This window comes from Sinocyclocheilus anshuiensis, unplaced genomic scaffold, assembly GCF_001515605.1.
Source record: "Sinocyclocheilus anshuiensis isolate Anshui unplaced genomic scaffold, SAMN03320099.WGS_v1.1 scaffold708, whole genome shotgun sequence".
In the NCBI taxonomy this organism is placed as follows: Eukaryota; Metazoa; Chordata; class Actinopteri; order Cypriniformes; family Cyprinidae; genus Sinocyclocheilus; species Sinocyclocheilus anshuiensis.
Window position 1 is genome coordinate 1,623,334 of NW_015555881.1, and position 10,894 is coordinate 1,634,227.

At 36.9% G+C, this 10,894-nt stretch overlaps 2 protein-coding genes across 3 annotated transcripts in view; one reads left to right on the plus strand and one right to left on the minus strand.

Moving 5' to 3' along the window:
- ntng2b (netrin g2b) overlaps positions 1 to 4,977 on the plus strand; it is a 61,628-nt gene extending 56,651 nt beyond the window's left edge. Inside the window, exons 7-8 of the mRNA XM_016470209.1 lie at positions 367 to 501; positions 3,582 to 4,977. Coding sequence (XP_016325695.1) covers positions 367 to 501; positions 3,582 to 3,799 — 353 coding nt within the window. The 3' untranslated portion in view covers positions 3,800 to 4,977. The remainder of the gene's footprint in view (positions 1 to 366; positions 502 to 3,581) is intronic.
- Positions 4,978 to 8,955: 3,978 nt separating this feature from the next.
- LOC107675759 (probable helicase senataxin) overlaps positions 8,956 to 10,894 on the minus strand; it is a 21,647-nt gene continuing 19,708 nt past the window's right edge. For both annotated transcript variants that reach the window (XM_016470192.1, XM_016470191.1), the window contains exons 22-24: positions 10,658 to 10,753; positions 10,492 to 10,579; positions 8,956 to 10,387 (exon numbers count right to left, since the gene is read on the minus strand). In XM_016470192.1, coding sequence (XP_016325678.1) covers positions 9,893 to 10,387; positions 10,492 to 10,579; positions 10,658 to 10,753 — 679 coding nt within the window. In that variant the 3' untranslated portion in view covers positions 8,956 to 9,892. The remainder of the gene's footprint in view (positions 10,388 to 10,491; positions 10,580 to 10,657; positions 10,754 to 10,894) is intronic.

Genomic DNA, 10,894 nt, shown 5'->3' on the forward strand with positions numbered 1-10,894 from the left:
CGTGAACATTTGGGCGGCGTTATGCAAATCTTCCCACATCGTGACGTAGACATGTGGGAGCGTGTTAGAACGAGCCGTTTTAGTTAGGCGTGGTTGACTTAATTTTTATAAATAATATCTCTTTGGGTTTGAAACTTTAGTCTTTGCAACTTTACAGATCTTCTTTATGCACCAACAGCTTGTAACACTCCAAAGAGAAAGGAAAAATTGAAATCGCATCATATGACCCCTTTAATGCATGCAGAACTGTCAACAGTAAAACCAACCAATTAAATAACAAGGAAACCCATTGAGCCTTTTTGGCACACATAATTTTGTAAAAGTTCAACCCTTTTCCCCTAACTAATTCTCTCTCTTTCTTTTCAGAGTGTAACTGTAATACGATGGGCTCATTGCACGACCGCTGTAATGGAACCGGTTTCTGTCAGTGTAAAGAAGGCACTAACGGAGTCAAATGTGATGAATGTCTCCCCGGTTACTACTGGAAACAGGGTTGTTTTCGTAAGTACCTCCCAGATTTATTAACCTATTCCTAATCAGACATCATTCAACTCTCTAATCTAATTAACAAATCAATGTCAAAGTGTGCAATCGCCTCTCCATTCTCCTCAGCCAATTTCGAGTTTAAATAAGATATTAATTGGCTCAGTCCTTTACAAGGCTTTTGTTTCCAAAAGCCATTTGAAATAAGTTACAGTGTAAATAATATTATTACTAGTTCTAGCTTGCAGTCATAAGTTTTTACACAGTGGAATTAATTCTAATTCTGAATGACAGAGAAAGGAGAAAGATGCTTTAAAGGAATAGTTCACCCAAAAATGAAAATTTGCTCACCTTCAGGCCATCCGAGATACAGATGAGTTTGTTTCTTCATGGGAATTTAGAGAAATGTAGCATTGCATCACTTGCTCACCAATGGATCCTCTCCAGTGAATGGGTGCCGTCAGAATGAGAGTCCAAACAGCTGATAAAAACATCACAATAATCCACAAGTAATCCACACCACTCCAGTCCATCAGTTAATGTCTTGTGAAGTGAAAAGCTTCGTGTTTGTAAGAAACAAATCCATTTTGTGGATTATTGTGATTCCTTAAAATGTGTAGATACACCATTTCTACCAGCAATGGCACATTTTGCCACTGGGCTACTAGTGACCGTTTTACTTTTTTTTTTTAAATTGTACGGCTTTTGATTCAAACACTGGAATTGGTTCCAAGTTGTTTGGCACGAAAAAGGGGTGAGGTCTCAAAATAAAGAGGGCGGGATTCATTTGATTTGACAGGAGTCTAACCCCATATCACGATGTATTAGACATTTACTGCACATCAAATCAGCATATTACTGGTGTCTAATGGGTTTGGCTATTTGTGTATTCAAATGATGTGCTGCCGTGCGGATTCTAAACAGCCCTTGTTCATTGGAAACTGGTTTGTGGGGTAATGATCACATTTGTACCTGGATTCCCATGGTGATGTTAGAAGCCCTGCACACAGCTTTTTCCCCGTGATCCATCTTTAAGATGAAACAGGCCCATGGCCAAAACTGCTAGCACTGTGAGGAGAGAAAACAGAGGAGAATCCATCAGGGACACACTTCCGGAGCTGGATTAGGCACTTTCTTCAAATAGATTTGTTTTGTTCTTAGGTTAAGTGGATCTGCATGCAACGAGTATTTACTGGTTCTAGTAAATGCAGAGAATGAACTGTTTGGTTAACGGAGTAAGTTTTTACATGGTTTGGGCTATGTCTTTTAGAACTTTTTGTATTAAAATCTCATGACCTTTTCAGTTTTGCAAAAATTTTTTTTTTTGACAATTTAACCCTTCACATACACAGTCTTTTTATAGGTTATGTTCAGAATGGCATACTTAAAGCTTAATTAATTATGTGCAGTATAAGTAATTTCATTGGAGTGGATGGGTGCTGCCGCTAAGTATTATTTTTGCACAATTTGCTTGTTGCAGCTCTCCGATTGGTGGAGATTTAATAGCAGAATCATGGGTAATGTAGTTTTTCACTAGGAATTCCACTGTTAAACAATTATTTTAAAAATAAGTTGAAATAATGTAGCTGATGGCTTCAACAAAATTATATACCATCGTTAACAACTTTGCAGCTCACAGTAGGTCTGTTTTGAAAGGTTTATAAGTTATTGTTAAAAATCACTTCCCCTCTGGAGAAAATGAATGGAAGTTTTACTTAACCCGACTACTGCACTCTATATGCTACATTGTTGTCACATATATTATTAATTCCATATCATCTTTATTATTTTGCATTTTTAGCCTAATTCTATGTAAAATGAGACAAAAAAAAAGATAAATACTGTGACTGATATTACTTACCATTAATTTGTCACTGGAAATGGAAGGTCAAGTAGAGCATGTTGTATTGCGGGATACACTGCTCATTACAATGTAGTAGTAGGTCATCCAGGTATTCTATGCATAGTGTATACTGCAGAAACAGAAAAAGTATATGGTATTCTGAACTTAGCCATAGTCATCCTCCTCTTTATCATTTTCTGTCCTTTCTCTCACACACACACACACACACACACACACACACACACACTCATTGTTCACTGCTGAGACAGTTTGGGGTCAGGTGTACAGCACCTGGTCTCATTAGTACCCAGACTCCTGCGACCCAATGTGGCTTTTTAATGACACCAGACGCCCATGTTAAATATGACACAGATACAAGCCACCAAGCAAATGATCATGGCTAAGTGAGTAAGACACACACACACACACACACACACTACCGGCCAAAAGAAAAATTTATATTCTTTGATGTTTTTGAAAGAAGTCTCTTATCGTCACCAGGATAAAAACAGTAATGTTGTGAAATATTTTTTTTTACAATTTAAAATAATTGTTTTCTATTGTAAAATGTAATTTATTGCTGTGATGTGAAGCTGAATTTTCAGCATCATTACTCCAGTCTTCAGTGTCACATGATCTTCAGAAATCCTGCTCAAGAAACATTTCTGATTATTATCAACAGTTGTGCTGCTTCATATTTTTGTGGAAACTGTATTACATTTTGTTTCAGGACTCTTTGATGAATAGAAAGTTCATTGATTGGAAATAGAAATCTTTTATAACATTATAAATGTCTTTATTGTGACTTTTGATCAATTTAATGCGTTCTCACTGAATAAAATTATTAATTTCTTTCTTTCTTTTTTTTACATATTACCCATAGACTGTATAAAACAGATATTACCTAAATCTTTTGAATAATATTGTATCATGGTTTCCACAAAAATATGAAGCAGCACAAATGTTTTGATAATCAGAAATGTTTCTTGAGCAGCAAAACAGCATATTAGAATGATTTCTGAAGGATCGTGCGACACTGAAGGCTAAGAAATAATAAATTACATTTTAAAATATATTCAAATAGAAAATGTTTCTTTTAAATTGTAATAATATTTCACAATATTACTGTATTTTTGATCAAATAAATGCATGGAATAAAAAAAAAATCTTAATTATTCCAAACTAGTCTAAGAAAAACAGGGTGTATTTGCTTGAACATAACTTGTACATAACTTTTTCCTCATGCTCTCCACAGCAAACGTGTGTGACGATGAGTTACTCTTGTGTCAGAACGGGGGGACGTGCGTTCAGAATCAGCGCTGTAGCTGTACGCTGGACTTTAAGGGTGTTTTGTGCCAACAGTCGCGCTGCGACGGAGGCAAAAAGTGCAACGGTGCCAGCGCACTCACGCTGAGCCTGGCACTTCTGCTCTGCCCGCTCCTCGCCACCCTGCTGGGCTCCGCCGCCTCCTGAGAGACCCCTGCTTCCCCACCAGCGGGCACCGAGAGGGCCAGATGCTCAGCTTTGCCCTCTACAGGGTGCAGAACGCCCTGCAGGACAACAAGAACGAGAAACAAAGACTCTCGTAGAGCTGGAAATCAACGGAACTCAAAATGTGCGCCTCACATATACGCTGAGGACGAATAATACCAAAAACACACACACTACACACACACAATCAACAAGAAGTGAGCTTCTTGCGCAATAGCTGCGAAATGTAATACAAACCGCACTTCCTTCACTCTGATTGGTCAGCGTAGGGGGCGTGTCCTCACAGTGATCGGCGACTGTACGATGTTTTCTGGAAAGGTCCAGCTTCATGTTTTTTTTTACACTCCCTTGCTGCAGTTTTTAACATTCAGATGTATGTAACGAGCACTCACTGCTATTCGCTAAAAAGCAAAGAGTATGATATTATTGTGTTATATCATGACTATTAAGATTTTAGGCACTGTACCGCTGGTTGTTATAGGAATGTTTGTCGCCACAGTTAGAGATCATTGATATTTACGAAGTATTCAGGACACGAACACGCTATCCAACTCGCAAGAGAAGATATCTAATCAAATGGAATTATTATAAATCCACATTATTTGACTATTTTTGGTAGAGAATATTTTTGTTTTGGATCTACATAAGAGGCAGAAGTTTTATTACACTGTAAACTTTACAGCACATGTATGAGAATCTATAAGGTATGGTTTACATTGTCAGGTATTACCGAGGATGAATTTAAACACTTAATGTACCAAGCAGAATTTATTAGATGGCAAACTCTACTGAAATGTATGGGATGGGGATTATTACACTTTATGGTTAACAGATTTACAAAACTAAAAAAAAACTGAATGAAATTTTATGACACTGTAAAACTTACAGTAAATGTGACTGTTACTTGGCCACGTTTCAGTTGTTTCTGTGTGGATAATTTCTTCTTCATCACATTTCATAACAATAACTTTTTTCCTGACAATAATTTTAAAAACATAAATTAAGCATAGCCAATTTATATGAATTCTAAAACTCAGTCCTTTTGAACTTTAAAAAAAACATGTTTGTGTTGTAATTAAAGAAATATTACTATAAAAGGGAATAAAGGACTTTCAGGCAAAAAAGGACAGTAATGGCAAAATAACAGGATGGAAATAAAGAGCGTAACTTACAAGACGTTGTAACTGTGTTCTTATTTCTATTAGTTCATTTTACTTTATTGTTTCATTTTATTTTATGTTTTGATATTGTCCTACGGATTTCAGTGACTTCATCAAACAGTGTTTTAAAGTGAGACAAACCAGCTAATAATACCACAAAAAACACAGAAGAATCTGGAGAAACACCTGGAATATTTCTTAATTAATTGACAATGATAAAAATTGCAACATGCACTTAAATCAACAGATAAAATGAATTAAAATTCATTTCAGTAATAATATTGTGACTATAAAAGCTACCTAATATGATTTCTGTCTTTAAGAATTTAGTTATTTCATCCACTATATTAAGAGAGCATGGTATGAGTGACCCAATCATATCTTCTACTGGCTTTTATATAACCCAGAGAGAGTTTTATATTTACTTTGGTCTATGCGGTCACTGGCTTTATGAAATATCTGAAAATGACACCCGAGCCAGTGAGACAACAAACAGGATGCTGCTCCAATAATGTAAAATTACAACAAAAGCAAGATTCCAGGCCTTGCTGAGCCGGCATCTTCCTGACGAGAGAAAAATGCTGCGTCACGTCACAGTAGCAAAGTGTCCTGCACCTGAGAGGATCAAGCTTTTACCTTAGTCAGCGGGCATTGATTACCTTCCTCAGAATATCAATAGCGCACACAGGGAGGATACGTCAAGAGGGGTCTTTATGAGTCCAAAGCTTCATTCTCACCACCTTTAGATAGAAACATGATTATAACCATGATGTGCTTACAAATAGGTCATAATAGGTGATCATGGTAATGAGAGTGGCTCATCTAGAGGTTTGTGCTTTCTGAATTGTATACAGTGTAAGTCACATTATAAATTATCATTTTAAACACATAATGATTTTAAACAATAGCACATAAATAATAGCATACACTATGTAAAGTAAACTCATTTGCTATATAGGTAAATGTAAGAAAATACCACCTCTCTCTATCATGGTGTCACATTATAAATTATCCTTTTAAACACATAATGATTTTAAACAATAGCACATAAATAATAGCATACACTATGTAAAGTAAACTCATTTCCTATATAGGTAAATGTAAGAAAATACCACCTCTCTCTATCATGGTTCCACCAGAAAGCCTTCTAGCAACACAAATACAACTGCATTTCACAGGTTAATAAGATTGAACCCAACTGACTGTTGAATTTGAGTTGTATGTTGGGTAGGTGTTTCCGTGCAAATCTGTAAAGCTTTTTACTGAGGTTTTTGGCCACACATTATGTGGACCTGCACAGTCCTGATTTAGGGTGTATAATATACCTAAAACTGGGGCAAGGCAAACCGGTGTAAATCTAGAAGCATTGCGCCCCCTAGTGGTGGAACAGACGCTGCACATTTTACTACTACTAATTTAAAAACAGGTTTCTTCCCTCTCCTTAAAACACCAGATATGATCATATATTCTTTAATTCATGTAGCTAAGTGTATGTGAATTTAAAGAAAATCCACCTTACCAGTTATCAAAATCAATTTACACTGCAATTCCAATTGCATAAATAATGTTACACATTGCATAAATAATGTTTTAAAATGATCATTTTGAATATAGAATAATGAAATGTTGGGGGAAAACAAAACTAAAACCTCCAGTATAAACTAAAGCCTCCTAATAAGCGAACCATAGAATCATTCATTTAACCGATTCGTTCAAACCGTCTGATTCACTCATAAATGAAGCAAGTAAACACACAAAATTTTACGACTGGGTTATTGAATCATTGTAAAATGCTGAATCGTTCAAGACGATGTTTATAGACTGTTATGCATTGCTTGAAATTTTCGTTGGCGATCTAAATATACAGCAAAAAGAGTCAAAATGTACAATGTTGTCGGCGCCGATTCTCTCTGTCATTAAAATAAGTACAACTTGTCTATTGATCGTCAGTATAATGAACTTGCTGTTTTTTTAACTGTTGTTTAAAATTAATATCACTCTTGTAATTGTGCTGAAATTCGTGAAAATAGCTTAATTTAAGGGACACTTAAATTATGCCAGCGACAGACTAGCTTGCTTGTTGTTAAGATTAATAGAGGGCTAAATTAAGCTGGCTGTATTGAGATTTTTTAATAGTGGTTTAATTTAACAGCAGTGACAAAATGTGTCACAGTTTAGAGCGAATTTACGTTGCTGTCGCTATGTTTACATACAACCAAATAATCCGTTTGTAATCGGATTGATGGCTCAATCGGACTGCAAAGCCTTCATGTAAACACCTTAATAGATCCGATTGAGCTCGATCGAGATTGAAGGGGGTGGTTTATTCCTTTTCTAATACGATTAAAAGTGAATGTAAACACTCGATCGGATTGAACCCCGAAACGGAAAGGTCTGCGCATGTGCAATGACGCAGAAATAGCGTAAAGACGTATGACGCGCAGAACAGCGGCTCTTTATGGAAGGCCGTTACGGCCAAAACGTGTGGTACTAACGCGTTAACTGTTACTGTTTGGAGAAATGTGTAATTAATATTTTGTGTAATTATATTGTAATTGTGAAATTGGTCATGACTTTCAGGGGTTGAACAGTTATAATTTAAAATACTTTAAAATACTAGTTGTGCTATAACTATTATATGTAGTTGTAGCCTACTTATGCCTGAAAAAAACATTAAATTAAAATTAATAAAAAAAAACACCAGTAGATGGTGGGTGCTAAAGCTCAATACCAGCACAAAATGACGCGTTAACCGGTTAATTACGTGTTAACGCGTAATTATGTGTTAACGCGCAATCTCGTGTTAACACGCTAGTACCACACGTTTTGGCGCTAACGGCCTTCCATAGCGCTTCCTTTTGAATAAAGTGTTGTATAAATGCGTGTCCTGTCATTATAAAACTCTCCTTTCACTCGGGAACTGTGAAGTGGAGCAGGACAACCTCCACTACATTCAGATTCATCAATCGGAATGAATTCAGTATGACTGAACCAAAAATTGTGCATGTAAACGTAGGCAGGTCAGGGAGCCGTTGATTCCACTCCCCAGCAGGGCGCGAGATTTGCGCGGGAAAACGGTGGCGTGGTGGAAGAGCGGGAGGGGTTAGACGCCATATTTAATTTTACGGGAATGTTAGGGATAAACTTAACAGTCTTTTCAATGTGCACTCACGATATAAAGGACCTAAATCATGTAATTTTTGCCAAACAACTTTTTATGGAGTTTTTGTCCACTGAACGTTTTTTTCAGCAATCGGTATGTTGTTAAACAGCACAATAATTTAGACAGTTACGCAAGTTCACTAATTACTGAGACATGTACTCCCTATTGCATATTATTACACCAACACATACTCCTTAAATCTATAAAAGTCTTAATTTTTGGCACCTGGAACTCTTTGACTGAATATACAATTATTTCATGTTTATATTACATGGCCAAACAGCTGTTCCTTCAGATTAGTAATACTAATAATACATTTATCTTTTGTGTTTGTGTGTTGTCCTCATCATTTCACTAAAGGAATAAGCCACTTGAGAACATGACAGATTTGAGTAGTCATTCGACCACAGTAAAATAAAACCGTAGCCACGAGGGGCTTATTGCAAATATTAAAAATAAATATTAAAAGATTGGGGTGAGTGATTGATCCCTATGGCTCTTAAGGAAAGAGTGTCAGAAATGACTGGTTAGAAAGATAACGAGCCTTAATGGTTGTGGTACAGTGTAGTACAGATGGGGACACAGTGGTGTGTCGAGACGATGGTTTTGACTGATTAGCATTCATTTACCATAGTATAATTCACCCATTTCAAGGTACTTATATAAATTCTAAACAGTGGGGGATAAAGGACTATTTGATTTAGTGCATCACTCACGTCACATCACTGCCGTTTATCAAGAATAATAGTGGCACAGTGATTCTTATGATACAAATTAAACCCAAAATGTGTAAAAAAAAAAAAAAAAAAGTTTTTTTAATTCCGGTCTACAAAAAGTGCATCTGTATAAAACAGAACTGTACAAGTGCTGTACGAAAGTCCTCTTCATACACTTTTGTAAAACTGGTCACACACAAGAAAAAAAAAGAAAAAAAAAGCCAAAGTAGCAAGTCGATCTCTCAGTCTCCAGGTATCTGGCTTGTATACTTTTACCGTACAATTTCAAACTTAACTTTCATTCACAACTTAAATGCAACATGGCATTTTATATTTGAAATTAAAATGTTGAGCAATAATGGTTCTGTTCTTGGCCTTCTCCTCCTCCAGAATAATAGTGACAATAATCAAAGTTAGCCTACTTCCAAAAAATAAAATACATTCTAACAGTCAGCTCAATCAAAAATAATCCAGTATGTTTTCCAATAATCCAGAATGTTAAAAGTCAGTATAAAACAACCAATGAAACACAAACGGCACTGCATTCATGCACAACACATTTACAGACCGAATCCATTCCTGCAAAAACCTTTAAATCAATGTTACATTCAAATAAGTGACAAACTATACAGACCCAAACCCCCCAAAAAAATGGTTACTTCAGAGCAAGTCCGACTGCTCAAGAAAGTGTAGTTATTGCATTAATATATATTTTCTGGAGACAAGCACAAGGTCCAAACAACCAAAATCTGTTGTACACAAAACATCCCTCTTCATGCATAAAATAGATATTTAATATTAATTTTGCAGCAAAAAACAGTTAGAAAGAGTCCAAGATTAGGGGAACAAAGCACTGCCATCAAACTAATTTGTCAAGCTAACCGTTAAGCCATTGTCTGAGAAAGAGGAGTTTAACAACGACCCTTGTGCATAGTGGGTTCTCAAAACACGGAGAAGAGGACATGAGGAAGAATAATCTCTCTCTTAATACATTGCTGTGAAGCTTTAATGACAAATAAAAACAGGGATAATTAATTTATCTCCTGTGTCGTCTCGAAGGTGAAGAACCGCGGTGTTTTGAAGAGTATCTGGAACACCGGCCAGTACTTCTAGAGTCAGCGTCACATGAATTAGCTCTGTTTGTTGAGTGGCGTGACCTTGGTAAGCCCCGCCCATCTCTGTCCGGTCTCTGTTCTCCGATTGGCCGCCGCTCTGCAAACCGTGGGTCTGTGGGCCTGTCATTCATCCGTGGGTTATTAGGATATTCCAAAGGTATTAGCCGCGGCATAGACATGTTGCTCGTGTCACGCTGGGGGTGGGGCGTGGGGGCGGGGCCTGTTTCCACAGGTGCATGTATAATAGGTGTGGTCACAGTGCTTGGTCTCCTGATTGGGGGATAAGAAAGACTGCGGGCCGGCGGTTCTCGTTTAAGAATCTGCCTGGCGTCGCTTTCAAAATCGTTTTGCATGGTTTTGATTATAGTTTTACGTCTCCTAGCGTCCTCAAACAAAGCTCCCCAATCACTTTGTTCCTGCAGAAACACATTAAAACGTCATTAAAAGCTGTCAGAAGTACACAACAGCACCTCTTGTGGTGGGTCGAGAAATGAATGTATAAATACTGCATGCATGTTACCCTGAGGGTGCGTAGATGTCCCAATATGAAGAGACTAAATCTGGCTCTGGTAATGGTTACGTTCATTCTCTGCCGATTTCCAACAAACCTTAAAAAGAAAGGAACGCAATATTTGAACCAACAACATGAATATTTAAGTTGAATGACACAGACTATGCACGCTTACCCAATGGAACCCTTTTCACTGCTGGCTCTCACGCAAGACACAATGATGCAGTCCATTTCTCTGCCCTGAAAGCCATCGACAGTATCCACATCAACCCTAAAACACAATTACACTTCTTTCAACTGTACATTCACAAAGTATATACACACTAATGGTCCAAAAGGTTTGGAATATTATGATTTTGTAATAACATTTTTTTTTTTTTTTTTTAAGAAGTTTTTTCACCAAGGCTGCAAT